We start from the raw sequence: 19,400 nt of genomic DNA on the forward strand, positions 1-19,400 counted from the left end.
AATATTATCTTGAATGTTATTTTTGTCGATCGTTTTTCCGCCAAAATAATAACATTCATCACGAAGTGTCTTTTTTAAATGTTCACATTTTCATCCAATCTATAATGTTCGTGAACAAAGTTTTTTTCAAAAAACGAAAAAAAAAAATTTCGCTTCCCCCCGCTTAGTTACCTCCCCATTGATCTTTATTGTACTTATGTTTCACACTATGCAGTTAGTAATGAATCACGTCGAATATCACCAAATTAAACTAAGAAAATTAATTAATTGAAATTATCAACCTTTCAAAAAGTGGCTGAAATTGCAAATGATATGAATAACTTGAAAAAAGATCTAGCAAAAACAATCTCTAGAAAGTCATTTATTGACAAATGAGATCATGTTGCTATGACGAATTACTGAAATAAAATTGGCAATATTCTTCTATGAAAAACTTTTTAGATCGAGTGATTTTAATATATTTATCTTCGATATTCATAATGTTACATCTTTCATCATTATTTGATAATTTACACATGTGAACTATTTATTTCATGGAATGTTCTAATGCTATTTATTTTAATTTGTTGCAAACAAATAGAATAGGTGTTGTTACCTTAAAAACGATCCAAAATATACTCATAATAAAACAAAAAAAATTCGCTCTCTATACAATTCATCGACACGTTAAGAGATTACAATCATATAGTAATATGTGAGAAACTCAACCAAAAAATTAACTACAAACTCAAGTTTTTTTGTACTATTATGGTTTTCCACTTTTTGTTATTTAGTTTTTCCGGTTGTAACTTGTTTGCTTTTTATCATTAATTCAACATTACTTCTGATATTGTTTTGGTTTCTAAACAAACTAACAAATACTATATAAAATCATATTGCTGAGATAATACGATATATAAGTCGTCCCTTACAAAAACCCCGCGAATTCGCGGGTCTTAAGCTAGTTAATATAATAGCAAAAATAATCAATTTAACCCAATTTACTTTTTGACAAAAAGTGATTCATAAAAGATTGTCAAAATAAAGTTTTTTTTTTTTTTTTTTTTTTTTTTTGTTTTTTTTTTTTTGACAAAGCAAGGTAGATTTACATTAATGAAAATATGGTACAAGTATCACAAGAGTAGCAAAACAAACACAGCTACCCACACGAAGTAAACCTAAAATGTACAAGATAGGAGTAAAACACACACATGAGCATAAGAACCAATATTATTTGACATTTATTATTCTTATTTGTTTTTCTGAGTTATTACTTAGTTTCAAGAGAAAATATCTCGAAATATAACAAAAAGGATCAATATTTACAATAAAGTAAATATTTATCTTATTGCTCATGAATGATTCCAATTCCAATTTAGTGCTTATAAAGAATAGAGAATTCATATTTTGAAAATGTTGTAACATGGGTAAGAGTGGAATCCGATATTTTTACTTTTAACTTTTTTTTACTGATGTATAAATTCTACTAATAACAATCATTGTCGTGCCATATCTCCGGTCACCATTCCGCCCTGCATTCTTTCGTCAACACTTTTTGAGAAAAAATTCTCCGACTAATTCACAAGCCGTCATTTACTCTCTCTCCCTCTATTACTCTCATCTCACTCATCATTTCAAATAAGTTTTGCCTGCTATAATTGTTATTTTCTTCTTCGAAATTTCGTTGGAGAATTATTGAAAGGAAAAATGTTCAGAGGTATCTTGACAGGAATTGGTGACTAGAATGATGATTAATGGTATCCCATGGGATACACGCATAAAAGCATCATTTTTATACAAAAGAAAGGATCACAAAGCAAAAAAAAAAGATAGCAAATTGTAGCAGTTTTTATTATTATCCGTCCAGCGCTCAGCAGGCCGCCTAACGTCATGCGTAAGCCCTGCAGGCAGCTTCTATGCTTAAGCCCTTGATTAGGCGCGTGAGCGGCACACAGCCACGTCAGCCCATACCAAAGGTGGTTCCGAATATTTCGCATAACTGAATTTATCAGCGTTTGACACGTGTTTCCGAGAATTTCGGACATTCTACGCCTATAAATAGACCCATGGGTCATCAGATTTCACAGTTAAGTTCAGTCATTTGTCAGAGAGTACACTTTCTCTCTCACACAGTACTTTCTCACTCTAGAACTTTAACCGCTTAGCAACAGAACGCTACACGGACCAACTTCAACTTGGTCCAAAGATTGTAAAGGCCACCTCACGGATTTCTTATCCGTGTTCCGGGTCTGCAGGGATTCTTTCCCGAAAGCAAACATCAGTCGACAACCAATCGCTCAACGTTAGGCTGTTATAGTATGTACTGGTACCTTTTACCTGCTAGACTAAAAATAGTACCAACAATGATGTAGCAATAAATGTTGATGTGTGGAATTTATACGAGTTGGATGTCAAATTATTACCTTAATTGCAATATTTTCAATATACAGATCCTTCATATACAATAAAATTGAAATCATGATATTTTATGGACAATGATAAATTGTTATTCTCTTAAAGAATTTTCTTTTATATTACTCGTACATTTTTTAAAAATATTTGCCCATGTTTCAACAATAAAAAAAAAACAACAATTTTTAATGAAATACTCTACCACAGTATGTTTTCTTTATTTTATAGTTAGTCTCTAAGACCATTTTAACCATAACCTTTGGTGCCGCTGACGTGGAGTCAGAGACTGCATTTTTGACTTCCTGACGGTAACGTAGCAAATGTAAGAGTGTGACCCTATTTAATGGGGAGTGTCAAAAAGGGTCCATCAGTTTTGATTTTTTGAATTTTTTTCTTGGTTAGTTTTTTTCTTTAATATTTTATATGTATTATATAATAAAATTAAATTACATAAATTAAAATTCATAGAATAAAATTACATAGAATAAAATTACATAAAATAAAATGACATAAATCAAATTCATAAATTTTAAAAGTTACATAAACACAGAAACGCCATAAATTATTTTTTCATAAACTTAAAATTACATAAAAACGAGTTGAAAGTGTGGAAATTAGGAGGAAGATGTCAAATGTGCTCGACCAGATCATCTGTGAGTTGGTCATGAATCTGATCATCTCGTATTTTCCTACTAAGCATTGCTTGATCCCGACCTCTATCTCTAACTCGTTGAACAAGAGCTCTTTGCTCGTATGGAGTGAGTGTCAATCCATTGTCTTCTTGAATCATGTCGTGAAGAATTAAACAACAATGCATTACTCTTCACATCTTGTTCACCTTCATACTTACGTGAAAATATCTTCAAGATATGAAACCGACTTTGAAGAACCTCAAATGCCACCTCCACATCCTTGCGAGCATTAGCTTGAAATCTAGTGAATTTAGCTATTTGTTCATCAGTAGGACATGATCACCCTTTGATAAGAATCGCCCATTATGGATATATATCTCCTACTAGGTAATACCCTTTGGTATAGTGATGTCCATTGACATTAAATGATGCGGGTGGAGCAATTCCTCTCTTAAGTTCATCACACAAAGTAGATTGGTTCAAGACATTTAAATCATTGTTCGAATCCTCCATCGCGAAAAATGCATGACATATCCATAAATCATATGAAGCAACAACTTCAAGCAAGATCTTAGGAAGTTTTTGATCACCCTTAGTATATTGTCCTTTCCATCCATTGGGACAATTTTTCCACTCCCAATTTATACAATCAATACTGCATAATATCCCTTTAAACTCGTGTTTCTCTTCATGTGCACTACATAAACGTGCAATGTCTTGTTTTGTCGACTTTCTCATATACTCTCTACAATATGAGTCGATAATACAATTAAAAAAATTGTTGAGACATAATATTACGATGCCTCACTCATATGTAAGTATATACCGAACATATCTGCAGCCGTTCCATACGCCAATTGGTGTAGGGCGGAAGTACACTTTTGTAAAATTGTAAAAGATTGTGTACCGAGTACATCATAATGTTCAATAAAATATTTAAAATGGTCGGAAAATATTATCGATCACTAGAGTATTGAGATACACCATTTGTAATTCGAGTGAACAACCTACGACTCATACAGAAACGCCTTTACGAAAAAATATTCTTCTTATAATCATTGCGCAACAACCTCTCGCTCTCTTGGAATGTATGATCGAGATCTTGGAATATGCTCTGATTGATCTATCAAATACTCTTGTACGAATTCTATTATAGGTTTGTCTTCTTTGCCGGATTGTAAATTAATATCGTGTCACTCAAGAAGATGTGTCACAGGATTAGAAATTGTGTATTAGAAATGAGAATTTGAAATGCGAATTAGGAAATGTGAGTTAGAAATGAGTATTTGATTATTATTTTATAGGAAAAATAAATAATTATAGAATTATATATACATATACATATATATATATATATATATATATATATATATATATATATATATATATATATATATATATATATATATATATATATATATATATATATATATATATATATATATATATATTAGCGGTAATATATCCGAGCTGCTACGTACTCCTGACGCCATACCCTTCCCTCTGTTGCCCAACGGACTAACGCCGCTCAAAGGACACTGGTGACACCGCGTTAGCGGCGTTAGTCGGCGTCACCAGTGCCAAATCACCGTCACCACCATCGGGTAACGCCAGATTAAAAGTGGTCTAAAGAACTTTACCTTATTATTTTTCTGTATTTGTAGAACTGGATTATTAATGAACTTGTGGGCATAGCCTAACGGTTCCCCCATGTGCTTTGTGTCATGGGATAGGAAGAGGTCACGAGTTCGATCCTTAGGGATGGTATGATTTTCTTCAAAACAATTGAACATCAATAGTGGTGGTATATATTGACCCTATTGTAACATCCCTTATTTTTCCGTTAATTCATTTTAACGCCCGTCTTTTTTTTTTAAATAATACCTTTCATCATCCATATTCGTACCTTTCGTTAACTAACATTCTTAACATTTCCGTTATTGGATTATAACATCTTCCGTTTACTCTCGCGTATTTAAAATAATTCGTTTGGTTAATTCACGCACCCACTTTTAAACTCGAGGGACTATTGTTTCCAAGTGACCAAAGTGGAGACTAGTGGCCAACTAGTCACCACCACCCACCTTCCATCTCTCATTCTCTCTTATCTCTTCTTCATACTTTCATTTTTACTCTCAAACACCCAATTCACTAATTCATCATCTATTTCACATCTAGGAAGGTCACAACAAATCCGACTACATATTTGCAATCCTTGCATCATCCCATTCAATTTGGTACCAATTTCATAGCTTGGGGTAAGCTTTTCAAAATCTCTAATTTTCATAAATTAGACTTTAGACTTGAAATGGTGTTAATTAGTATCTATGGCTCATTGTGATGTCGTGTATGTAATTTGTATGCTCGATCTTGTTATTTGGTGTAACTAGCATGAACACTTGAAATGAGTTAGTTAACTCTTTGATTTTGGGATGATGAAATGTGTTTAGATGTTAAACCTTATGTGTTAAAAGTGTTACTAGCATCGTTAGCTTCGTTTTGGTATGATGGATGACATGAAAACCTTACATTAACATGATTATTGATTTTGTGATTTTTGGTTACGGTTTGATAGATCTTAAAACGAACTTTTGATGCATTAAATACTTTGCAATGTTATTTGTAAGTGTTTAGTTGTATTGTATGCTTAATTACCTACGAAACGGCATATTGTATGTGTAAATTGAGTTCCCGAATCATGAAAATGCGTTTTTCGAACTTGAAACTTGAATGATGAACTTTTAACGATCATTCGACGAGGTTTTTGTTATTTTAAATGATTATATTGATTGATGATATGTGTTTAGTTGTATTCCTTGTCAAAATACCCTTCCAACGATATAAGATACGTGTCTTAAGTGTTTTCGGTTCATAAATTGCGTTTGATTGAAGTTTGGCTCGACACTTAGGAAATTTTCAGCATTCAGGAACCCAGGTGTTTTGGATGCCATCCCATCCCTTGGACGCCATCCCACCCTTCACTTCTGGACACCGTCCAGCCATTCTGGACACCGTCCAGATGATCTATCAGGGGCTGTCCAAAATTGTCATTTTTCGTTTAATTCTAACTATGCTACGCACCTCCGATTAACATGAAACTTGGCCAACATGCTCATATATGATTATATAACTTAGAAAAATTGTCGGATAGCCAACCCGATCCTGTTGACTTTGACTTTGACCAAGTTTGACTTTTAGTCAAACTTAACCAAAAACTTATGCAATCGCTCTAATCCTCTTTTATACTTGATTCTTGCATGAAACTTGACAACTTGATACACATGCTAAATAATCGAGTCGTAACGAGCCATAGGAGTAATTGAACACATTTTGACCGACCTTGTGTCGTGACTGGTAATTGATATGACTTATTGTTTAGGTCAAGGCTAAGCAACTTTCATTTGCACAACGTTTAATTTCAAGTACTTTAGCATGCAACTACGGTGAGATCATAGTCCCACCTTTTCAACAACTTTTACTATTTAAACTATGGGATGAGAAACATATACGTATCATACTTTTATGCTTTAAACATAAGTACGAAAACAACATTCCACGCGAGTTAGAACAAAAAGCCTCAATTCAATTATCATTAGTTACACTTGCAGGGTGTAAACGTGAACTTATGTTATGTGATCACATGGGCTTGACAAGCCCTCATTCGGACGGTTCGCTACCGTTAGCGGATGAAATATATTTTTGGGTATAGTGTAGGTTCTAACACTAATTCAATGGGGTTCGTATACAGTTAAGTCTTGATAATTAGGTGCTCGCAAACGTACAACATTTTTGGAATGCAAACGATTTGGAAAATCAACTATACAAAATCTTGTGGTTCAAAAAAAACGTTTACAAATACACCTATGATTTCACCAACGTTTTTCGTTGACAGTTTTCTATATGTTTCTCAGGTTCATACTTGGCTACTTGATTCATGCTTCCGCACACTTTGATTACTTGCTTGGGGTCAAGCATACATGCATACGCTAGTGATAGCACCTTTGGGTTCAAGCATATTTGTTTACATACTTATGCTATTTATAGCAATCGTGATTTTCAACTTTGTCACAAGTTATTTCATTCATACTTTATACTTTTGTAAACTTAAACTGGTTGTCGAACCGTTTGGTAAACTAAACTTTGCAAGTCATGTACTTTTCAAATGAATGCGACATAATTTTGGTCAAACGCGTCTCATATAGGGACTATGACCACGTAACGGGACCTAAGTTAACGACGCCGTCAATGACGTTTTTGCCGGGTCATTACAGATGGTATCAGAGCGTTGGTTGTAGGGATCTAGGATGTGCATTAGTGTGTCTGACAGAGTCGTTAGGACACATTAGTGAATCTAGACTACAACCGGATAGTTAGCCATTGCATTCTGACATACATTTGCTATAGATAGCACTTACTTAACTACTTGTGCATATATACTTGAATCTTCTTAGGTGAACTTCGTAATGGTACCAAATCTTCCTCATGCGAACTCGTACTCTGTCACTTTCTGGTAACATACGTAAATTCGAGATTCATGCGCGTAAGGATGATGATGACGTCATCAGTTACACTAGATCGGGAACTTTGTCTCCCAGGTTGTTATTCACCACCGTCCCAGCTCACTATCCACAAGTGCTGCAAAGTTTCCACCACTATGGCAATCATTAGCCACTACCGATGTTACACCGGTGTTCTTCACTATCTACCACTTCTTGTTACTACCTCTAATACTCTAGGAGAGTATCGTCATCAATACTTATCACTACGGTTGTGTACTACTCGTTATCATAATTCGTTACTCTTTTCGTACCTAAGGACGTTATTGTTTGACTTGAACCGCATTGACGTGAACAATCATTTATACACTTCCCTCGGGAAACGCTTCTTCAGAGTTGCACTAATTCTTTCGATTCAATACGAGTCACGTTAGAGATGTCGTTACACTTTGTTCATTTTAAATCTTCACAATTACAAGAACTTGATTCTATGGAGTGATGTGGGAACGGAGGTATGAGTTAGCATAATATAACGACACTCGATCAACGTAGTTATATTATGGTAATTCATACCAAAGTTCTAATGACTCATGATGGTGATTGGACTCGATCAACCTAATCACCATCATGTACCATGTACATGACTTTATTTTTTCTTGTTGCCATCCGAAAACTTCGAGAATATTGATAACAACCATACCAGGGACACATCTTGATATTTCCAAATCCTATTTATGCTTTTGAACGAATGACCAAATCTTTCAACTTCAAAACATATGTTACACGTGTATACTATCTCGTCTTCGCACACTTTTATCGACGAACTACGAAACGCTTGATAAGCTCACATCGAGGCGGAAAATCCTCTTGCATTACACTCGTACTTCCGTGTAAGGAAAACTTTTATCTAAATTCTCAATGGAGAGAGAGACTCTTCATGTTATACTAGTATTCGCCACGAAGGTGAATAGTCCTAACAAACGTTTTCAGAAACCGAAAAGAAACTTATTCTAACAAACGTTTTTTTTCAGAAACCGGCAAGATGGGAAAAACTTGCACAACTATCCATTGAAGGAATTATATTCCAACACGGTGTGCCATCGTCAATTATCTTGAATCAGGCTGCTCGTTTCACTTCTAGATTTACAAGAAGCCTTGGGGAACACGTTTACACATGAGTACCGCGTATCATCCCCAAACCGACGGATCAAGCAAACATACGATTCAAACCTTGGAAAGCATATCACGAACTTGTATTGTTGCCATTAATTTATTTCCTCTTACAACGATAGTTATCATTCGAGTATTAACGCCACACCTTTTCGAAACTTTATGTGGCTACAAATGTCATTCTCTTAAATTGTTGGGCCGAAGTAAGCGACAATCAAACCACCGGACCCGCACTCATTCATGAAATGACCGTTAAGATCGTTCAAACTCAAGAGAGGCTCAAGACAGCCCGTAGTCGTCAAAAGAGCTATGCCAATGTTAGACGTAAACTTTTCGAATTCCAAGTGGTTAGCCGCATAACGTTAAAAATCGCACCTCGGAAAGGTGTAATCTGGTTCAGAAAACGTAGAAAGCGAAATCCGCGATATTTTAATCCTTTTGAAATTTTAGAGCGTATTGGACCCGTTGCTTACCGTTTAGATCTTCCGAGTCAATTGAGCTCCATTCATCCTACATTCCATGTAGCAAACTTAAAGAAGTGTCTTGCCAAACAAGAACTTGTTATCCTCTTCGATGAGCTTACTATCGACCATACACCCCACCTCCTAGGAGAACCGGTTGAAATTATGAATCATGAAACCAAACTCTAAAACAACGTAAATATCCTGACTGTCAAAGTTCGTTGAAATGCCCAAGGAAGTACTTTCACTCATTCGTAGAATTGACAACGCAAGATCTCGAGGAAGAAACAACGACTACTACTTCCAACTAAATTTCGGGACGAAATTTCTTTTAAGGTGTAGGTAATGTAACATCTTGCATTTTTCCGTTAATTCATTTAAATGCCCATTTTTTTTAAATAATACCTTTCGTCATCTATATTCATACCTTTCATTAACTAACGTTCTTAACATTTCCGTTATTGGATTATAACATCTTCCATTTACTCTCGCGTATTTAAAATAATTCGTTTGGTTAATTCACGCACCCGCTTTTAAACTCGAGGGACTATTGTTGCCAAGGGACCAAAGTGGAGACTAGTGGCCAACTAGTCACCACCACCCACCTTCCATCTCTCATTCTCTCTTATCTCTTCTTCATACTTCAATTTTTACTCTCAAACACTCAATTCACTAATTCATCATCTGTTTCACATCTAGAAAGCTCACAACAAATCCGACTACATATTTGCAATCCTTGCATCATCCTCTTCAATTTGGTACCAATTTCATAGCTTGGGGTAAGCTTTTCAAAATCTCTGATTTTCATAAATTAGACCTTTAGACTTGAAATGGTGTTAATTAGTGTCTATGGCTCATTGTGATGTCGTGTATGTAATTTGTATGCTCGATCTTGTTATTTGGTGTAACTAGCATGAACACTTGAAATGGGTTAGTTAACTCTTTGATTTTGGGATGATGAAATGTGTTTAGATGTTAAACCTTATGTGTTAAAAGTGTTACTAGCATCGTTAGCTTCGTTTTGGTATGATGGATGATATGAAAACCTTACATTAACATGATTATTGATTTTGTGATTTTTGGTTAGGGTTTGATAGATCTTAAAATGAAATTTTGATGCATTAAATGCTTTACAATATTATTTGTAAGTGTTTAGTTGTATTGTATGCGTAATTACCTACGAAACGGCATATTGTATGTGTAAATTGAGTTCCCAAATCATGAAAATGCGTTTTTCGAACTTGAAACTTGAATGATGAACTTTTAACGATCATTCGACGAGGTTTTTGTTGTTGTAAATGATAAAATTGATTTATGACATGTGTTTAGTTTTATTCCTTGTCAAAATACATTTTCAACGATATAAGATACGTGTCTTAAGTGTTTTTGGTTCATAAATTGCGTTTGATTGAAGTTTGGCTCGACACTTAGGAAATTCTCAGCATTCAGCAACCCAGGTTTTTTGGACGCCGTCTCATCCCTTGGACGTCGTCCCACCCTTCACTGCTGGACGTCGTCCAGCCATTCTGGACGCCATCCAGATGATCTATCAGGGACTGTCCAAAATTGTTATTTTTCGTTTAATTCTAACTATGCTACGCACCTCCAATTAACATGAAACTTAGCCAATATGCTCATATAAGATTATATAACTTAGAAAAATTGTCGGATACCCGAACCGACCCCGTTGACTTTGACTAAGTTTGACTTTTAGTCAAACTTAATCAAAAACTTATGCAATCGTTCTAATCCTCTTTTATACTTGATTCTTGCATGAAACTTGACAACTTGATTCACATGCTAAATAATCGAGTCGTAACGAGCCATATGACTAATTGAACACATTTCGACCGACCTTGTGTCGTGACCGGTAATTGATACGACTTATTGTTTAGGTCAAGGCTAAGCAACTTTCATTTGCACAACGTTTAATTTCAAGTACTTTGGCATGCAACTATAGTGAGATCATAGTCCCACCTTTTCAACAACTTTTACTCTTTAAACTATGGGATGAGAAACATATACGTATCATACTTTTATGCTTTGAACACAAGTACGAAAACAACATTCCACGCGAGTTAGAACAAAAAGGCTCAATTCAATTATCATTAGTTACACTTACAGGGTGTAAACGTGAACCTAAGTTATGTGATCACATGGGCTTGACGAGCCCTCATTCGGACGGTTCGCTACCGTTAGCGGATGAAAATTTTCGGGTATAGTGTAGGTTCTAACACTAATTCAATGGGGTTCGTATATAGTTAATTCTTGATAATTGGGTGCTCGTAAACGTACAACATCTTTGGAATGCAAACGATTTGGAAAATCAACTATACAAAATCTTGTGGTTCAAAAACAACGTTTACAAATACACCTATGATTTCACCAACGTTTTTCGTTGACAGTTTTCTATATGTTTCTCAGGTTCATACTTGGCTACTTGATTCATGCTTCCGCACACTTTGATTACTTGCTTGGGGTCAAGCATACATGCATACGCTAGTGATAGCACCTTTGGGTTCAAGAATATTTGTTTACTTACTTACGCTATTTATAGCAATCGTGATTTTCAACTTATATTATGTCGCAAGTTATTTCATTCATACTTTATACTTTTGTAAACTTAAACTGGTTGTCAAACCGTTTGGTAAACTAAACTTTGCAAGTCATGTACTTTTCAAATGAATGCGACATAATTTTGGTCAAACGCATCTCATATAGGGACTATGACCACATAACAGAACCTAAGTTAACGACGCCGTCAATGACGTTTTTACCGGGTCGTTACACCTATAGGGATGTTTTACCGGATTCGTTCACAGACCTCTACACAAGAACACTGCCCGAATGGATGTGTACTCGGGTACCGTCGATCGAGTTTGAATTTTCGCCCGAACGTGTGTGATACGTACAAATGATGAGGATCGTTGAAATAAATGATCTACTGATCCCAAAAAATCACCGTTAAAAAAAAAACAAGACAAGATTACTCTCATGTACGTTGCTGATCAAGCCAAAATCGACTTGAGTGCAGTAACAGGAAATGACCAACCTTCGGAAAGAGTTCCTCTGGCTGACGTTATGGATATGAAGGGTGTTGTGTGTAACGACCCGCCAAAATCTCCATTGACGTCGCCGTTAACTTAGGTCCCGTTATGTGGTCATACTCCCTAAATGAGACGCGTTTGACCAAAGTTATATCGCATTCATTTGAAACGTGTAGGACTTGCAAAGTTTTAAGTTTACCAAACGATTCGACTACAAGTTTAAGTTTACATAAGTTATAAAGTATAAATGAAATAATTTGCGACATAATATAAGTTGAAAATCACGGATGCTATCAATAGCGTCTGCATGTATGCTTGACCCCAAGCAAGAAATCAAAGTGTATGCGGAAGCATGTATCAAGTAGCCAATCAGGAACCTGAGAAACTTATAGAAAACTGTCAACAAAAAACGTTGGTGAAATCATAGGTGTAATTGTAAACGTTGTTTTTGAACCACAAGATTTAGTATTTCCATAACGTTGATTATCTAAATCGTTTACATTCCAAAAGTTGTTGTATCACGAGCACCCAATTATCAAGACTTAACTGTATACGAACCCCGTTATCATAGTTTAGAACCTACACTATACCCGAAAATATATTTCATCCGCCAATGGTAGCGAACCGTCCGAATGAGGGTTCGTCAAACCCGTATGGATCCACACAACATAAGTTCTCGCTTACACCCTACAACTATAATTAATGATAATTGAATTGAGGCTTTTTGTTCTAACTCGTACGTAGAATGTTTGTTTTCGTACTTGTGTTCAAAGCATAAAAGTATAAAACGTATATGTTTCTCATCCCATGATTTAAAAGAGCAAAAGTTGTTGAAAAGGTGGGACTATGATCTCACCTTGAGTGCACGAGTATAAAGGTACTTCACAAAGTAAACGTGTGCAAGAACGAATGCAAGTCTTGACCTAAACAAGTAGGTTGTATCAATACCGGTAAAATACGAGGACAGTCAAAGTTGTTCAATTAGTCCTATGGCTCGTTACGACTCGATTATATAGCATGTGAGTCAAGTTGTCAAGTTTCATGCAAGATATAAGTATAAAAGAAGGTTAGAATGATTACATAAGTCTTTGGTTAAGTTTGACTAAAAGTCAAACTTGGTCAAAGTCAAATTCAATGGAAAAGTCAACACGTTCGGGTCGGGTCTCGGACAATTTTTCTGAGTTATATTGTAAGACCCGAATATTTATTTTGTATACTTGTTTATAAAAGACATATGAGATCGGGCTTCGTTTAATATTTATATGGAATTAATATGCAAAGGAATCTGGTTCAGGTATGTTGCGCGCCGCGCAGGGTTGGGGCGCGTCGCGCCGATTGCTGCTGACAGAACCCTCTTTATTTTTAATTGCTTTAATGAGGGGTAAAAGGGTAAAATCACATGGGGCCGGATTTGTGAGGCTTATGAGCTAGTTTGGATCAGTTTTGGATCCCATTCACATCCACTCATCATCTTCATCCATTCTTAGAGAGAGAGAGAGGCTTAGAGAGAGATTGAAGGTTTTGGTGAGGAAGAAGCTCGAATCGTTCAAAGTCTCGGGTTTTAAAGTTGTTCTCCTCGTTCCTAGCTACGTTGTGGTGGTATTGGTAAGCTCAAACTCCGAATTTCATTTGTTTAACTTGATATTCAATTTAGGGTTTTGAGTTAATTTGTTGAGTAACCCACTTAGGTGATGAAATGGGTTTATGGTGACTAGTTATTCTTGTCACTTGGCGGGTTTTGGGTTGGATGACGTTTTGGCCTTGATTAGGCTTTGGTTTGGAGTTTAATCACTTGGATTAGTGATTATGGAAGTATTGGAACCCATTTAGGGTAATTTGGGTGACTAATTGTGACTTTGGGTCAAATTAGGTTTTGGTGGTAATTATGACCCGATTGGCGAATTAATGAGGTTTATAAACTTAAAATGGATTAAGTTGAAGTATTAAACCGAGTTAAATGTGTTTTGGTGTTAAACTTGTAAAGGATGAGATTTTGACCTTTATGGGTCAAAATTAGGGTTTAAGTGTCAAAATGGGTATGACACGTGTTTAACACTTGAGTTCGGGTTTATTTAGCATATTATGACCATTCTCACTTGTGTTAGTGATTATTGGTTAGTTCGGATACGGTTTGTGCTTGGAAGTGCATTTGGGTCGAAATTGCACTAAGGGTCGAATTGGGTGGTTTGTAAATCCATCCTAATTGTGTTGTGATATTTGTGATAATGGAATAGGTACTTTCCATTGACGAGTTGCGGATTACTTGGAAGCTTTCTTCAAGACTTCAAGGTGAGTGATAATATCCTATGTGCATATGTATGTGTAGGATGGGTGCGGGTCGGGTGAAGTAATTCTCGGTTATAGAGCTCACTTCACATATAGGTGGACTTGATGGACTTGTGTATAAGTCCAATTGGCACGGTTGTGCGTTTTGGTTGACCATCTTTGGCGAGGTGCACATTTTGTATGCATATTATCACACATGGTTGTGATTTGGTTGTTATAACCCTAATGGGGAAGGGTTGATATGGTTGTGTTGTGGATGACCCCGATGTGGTGGATTTTATAATCCCGTGACCGTGGGCTTTAGTAATGAGAAATGAATCTCGGGTAGTGCGGATTCATGGTGACTCGGGTTGTTCGGTCACCTTATTGAGGTAGTGGATCTCGGGTAGTGCGGATTCACGATGACTCGGGTTGTTCGGTCATCTTATGGTTGAGAAGTGAATTTCGGGTTGTGCGAATTCACAAGGCTCGGGTTGTTCGGCCAATGTTCGTGTGATTGAGGTTAAGGGGTTAACCTTGTGTATTATTATTATTGTATTATATTAATGTGTTGTTGTGTTGTAGCTAACCCTCCGGGTGTAGCTATTTGGCGATGTTTACTTTGTCGTTGGTGGACTATCTTTTGTGTTGTATCTTTAGCTCGTTACTTAGATCGTACGGTATGCTTAGTGTAGATGCTTTATACTTGGATGCTTCGGTATGCGGTATTTGTTTTGTGTGGCGTATTCATTTTATACATATATATGTATGTAGTATATTATCATTCACTAAGCATTAGCTTACCCTCTCGTTGTTGACTCTTTTTATAGATTGCATGCGGATGGTGGCTCGGGTAAGCGCGAGGACTAGAAGACTTGCATAGTTGCTTTAGTGACTTGCTTTTGGATTGTTTAGGATTGGGTAGTGCATTCCCGATCGCCATGCTCGGCTTTGTTTTGTATTAAAATCTTAAAGTCGAAAATTGTATTTTTGGTACTTAAGGTGGTAATATGGGTCGATGTCGGACCCACTCCGTAAACTTAATTTTATTAATTAAACGTGCTAGTTTTATATATATGAATTCATGGTTGAAAGCGTTTTGGCTAAAAGTGTCGGGAACTAGTCGAACATTTTCGTTAAATTGACTTCCGGGGACAGCGGGCTGTCCAGGTGGTTTGGCGCGCCGCGCACCCACCTGGCGCGCCGCGCAATTGAACTGCACCAGAAATTTTTTTTTTTGTTGTAAAATTTAACGGGAATTGTCGTGGTTTGGTTTGGGTTGTTACAAGTGGTATCAGAGCCTGGTCTAAGGGATTTAGGTGACTTGAGATAGGTGCCTAGACTTAGACTTTTGTGTGCGCGTAATTTGTTGCGGGACTTGTAGGATTACGGGTCAGGAACGGGTTTAGTTAGTGCCTTGTTTATAGGTCGACTAACGTTTATATTAGTAATGCGGATATATTAATATATTATTTGTGTTGTGGTGTAATTCTCGCGTGTGCTTCTATCGCGTAGAATTTTGTTTGTGTTTGTTTATAGCATCGAGCGAGGCGGTCGTTGTACTAACGAGTCGATGCGGAGTGCGTGCGTAATAAGAACTTGCAGACCTTATTACGGGTGCAAATCGTGTCTAACAAGTGATGTACGACGAGTGTTTAGCAAGATGGGAGGGTGTTGTGCGTGTCGTTTTATACGTGCGTGGACTAATCGTTTTGCATTCTTTAGAATGATGACGCGAAACGAGACCGAGACGAACGACACGGAATTTAACGCTAGAGTTACGGCCGCCGTTGCGGAGCAAATGAGGGCGTTTCGAGAAGAAATGGATGGGAAGTATTCCGAATTCCAAAATAGGGGTGAAATGGAGCGTTGTCTTAAGAGCTTCATGAGGACTAAACCCCCTATGTATGATGGGAAACCGGATCCTTTGGTGAGTACGACTTGGGTTTCGGATGTCGAAGGGTGTTTTCGTACTATGGAATGCCCACCCGAGAAAAAGACGAGACTCGCTACTAGTTTGTTGCGAGGTAGGGCGAAGGATTGGTTGGATGGCAAGATTGATCTTGTTGGTGGTGAGACGTTTATGGCATTATCATGGGACGAATTTAAGGAGGAATTCTTCAAGGAGTTCCGAACTTCAGCCGATTTATCGGAATTGCGTTGTGAGTTGCGAAATTTGCAACAGGGTTCTATGGACTTGAATACTTTAAAGACGACTTTTATGTCGAAGGCTCGTTTTTGCCCGGAATATTTGGGGAACGATCGTTTGTTGATGGAGGATTTCTATCGAACTTTGAGCGATGACTTGAAAAGCAAAATTAGCCGGGGTTACGCGAAGTCGTTTGCGGAGTTATTTGCGGTGGCTAGAGGTTTCGAGTCTTATACGCGATCGAAAAAGGCCGAACCTTCAAGTGAGAGAAGGGTTATTTCTTATGGTGCTCCGAGTAAGAGGACTAAGGGTCCGAGTGCGAGTACGAGTAATGTGGTAAAGGGCGCGGTGGATTCTCGTGCGCCTAGGTGTTTCAATTGTGGCGTTAGGGGTCACAAGTTGTGGGAATGCACAATGCCGAGAAGTGATGACGGAATGTGCTACTATTGTCATAAAGAGGGACATCGCAAGCCGGATTGTCCAGAGTTGGCGGCGGCAAATGCCGCAAGAAGACGTTGAGGTACGTTTCGTTTTAATAAATATGTCTTTTGAATATTTATTTATGTGGCGTTTAGGTTCGGATTTGTTAGATGCATTGTGTTGTGCATGTTATTGTTAAGGGTGACGTTCCTAATGGAAGTACCCTGTGACGATGTTTGATTTTTGGGACGAAGGGCGTAAGACTTGGTGCAACCAAGCATTCCTTAGTATTTGGGAAATGTTACTACCAAGCCACGGAAATGGATTTGGTGTTCGATTGTTAAGCGCGTGTTCGCTTCTGTGTTGAAGTGATGAACCATGGGGTTCGTCGGGTGATTGGAACCTTTGAGATCGAGTGTTTAAAATCTTGACGTATGTTGGTAATGGAGTCTTTATGATGCGACATTAGGTGCCTCTTTTATACCTACTAGCGTGGTGTCGACTCCGATTGTGTTGTGGTTACATTGTACTTAGGGTCCCGGGAGAAACCCTTAGGTACATGAGTGACTAAGTGAAACTTGACAAACTAAAGCAATTGGATAATTGCGAGGGTATGGTTTGTGTAATCGTGCTACACTTTTCGTTCGAAGTGTTTAAGGATTGATTGAAATCCTTTGTATGCTCAAGGTTGGAGCAAGGTGTAGTGATGGGTCGTGTGTACCCAATAGTCGGTAAAGTCTACCTTTGGTAGCATTGTACGGTTGTACGAGTTGTGAGATAGGAACGTGGTTCCAAGTGGGGGAGTCGCACTCCCGCACGAGGAAGTTTTAGTGTGATATTTCGGATGATGCTTTTGGTAGATCCGGAAATTTTTGTCGAGACCTAGTTTTGGTCGATTTGTGGTAGGGTACGATTTCGGATAAATTGTACTTATGGTTTGGATTGGAATTACCACCGAGGTGGTAATGTGGTAAATCTCGTTGAGAGATAATGGACGTGTTTGGTGAGCAAGGTGAAATCCTTCGGTTAAGGAAGGTGTGTGTCGGGTTCTCTTTTGGAGAATTCTTGTTCGGTACCTATGCTTGATATAGGTGGTTCTTGCTCGATTATGGTATGTGATTGATGAAGCATGACTTTCGGAGTCCGCTGACTTCATCATGGGATTGACGATTAATGAAGCATGATCTTCGGGTCCGCTGACTTCATTATGGTATGGTTGATTGATGGAGCATGATCTTTAGGGTCCGCTGACTTCATCATGGGAGTACGTGATTGATGGAGCATGATCTTTAGGGTCCGCTGACTTCGTCATGAGCATGGTGTTGAGATCGGTGAAGCATGATCTTCGGGTCCGCTGACTTCATCCGGTATTGAGATTGGTGGAGCATGACCTTCGGGGTCCGCTGACTTCATCAAGAGAGTTGTGTTGTGGGACGTGAATATCGGGTTGTTCGTATTCACAATATTTCGGGTAGTACGATTGTCCCTGTTGGTTGGGCTCATAGTTTGAGGTAGTGAATGTCGGGTAGTTCGGATTCACTAAGGCTTGGGTTGTACGGCCATCCTCGGTTACACTATGTGGCAGTGGTAGTGAATATCGGTTTGCGCGTATTCACGATGACTCGGGTTGTGCGGTCATTCTGTTGTGAGATATATGGATTGGGTTGGTGGATTTCGGGTTGTGCGAATTCACTAAGGTTCGGGTTGTTTCGACCATCCTCCATATGTGTTTTGGCTCGGGTTGTTTCGGCCATGTTGAGTTGTGATCTATCGGTTGTTTTATACACCGATGGTGGGGTCATGAGGACCGTGTGGTTTGATCTATTGGTTGTTTTATACGCCGGTAGTGGGGTCGTGAGGACCATGTTGTGTGATTAGTGATGCGATAGCCGTGTTTCGCTCACATGTTGTCACGGGTGTGACGAGAGTTGATTTTGTACACCTTCGGGTTTAGCGTTGCCATAGTCGTTTTGGACGCTATCGGTTTCTAACCGTTGGATTATGATGTTACAGTAGTGGCGTATTGGTCGTATAGCGCACTACAAAGGATGTCTAGTGATTGGTGTTATCCGCAAGGATTCGTTTGGTTCGGTCTTCATCGTTTCGGATTGTTGACTTTAGGTTGAGACTTGGTTGCTTTTAGCGTTGTACTCGGTAATAGTACACTAAGGAATTAATATCTCGGTATGAGATTGGTTGGGTTTTTCCCAGTGTTAGGGAATGAGCATGGTGTTAGTGCTCGGATTGTGGATTTGATAAATCGCGGGTGACGATTTAGTTGTGGAAGGCGATTCGTTGGGAAAAATTGCTTAGGAAAGTCGGATTGGACTTATGTTGAGGAACGTAGAGTGGAGTCCGTTTGGTCAAGT

The 19,400-nt window shown here is 37.8% G+C and overlaps 1 protein-coding gene across 1 annotated transcript; it reads right to left on the reverse strand.

The window, feature by feature from the left end:
- Positions 1-3,386: 3,386 nt before the first annotated feature.
- Positions 3,387-3,761, reverse strand: LOC139841399 (uncharacterized). The gene has a single exon (XM_071831618.1). The coding sequence runs from the start codon at positions 3,759-3,761 to the stop codon at positions 3,387-3,389; it is 375 nt and encodes a 124-aa protein (XP_071687719.1).
- Positions 3,762-19,400: the final 15,639 nt, after the last annotated feature.

The sequence above is a fragment of the Rutidosis leptorrhynchoides genome, chromosome 4 (assembly GCF_046630445.1).
Source record: "Rutidosis leptorrhynchoides isolate AG116_Rl617_1_P2 chromosome 4, CSIRO_AGI_Rlap_v1, whole genome shotgun sequence".
NCBI classification, from domain to species: domain Eukaryota; kingdom Viridiplantae; phylum Streptophyta; class Magnoliopsida; order Asterales; family Asteraceae; genus Rutidosis; species Rutidosis leptorrhynchoides.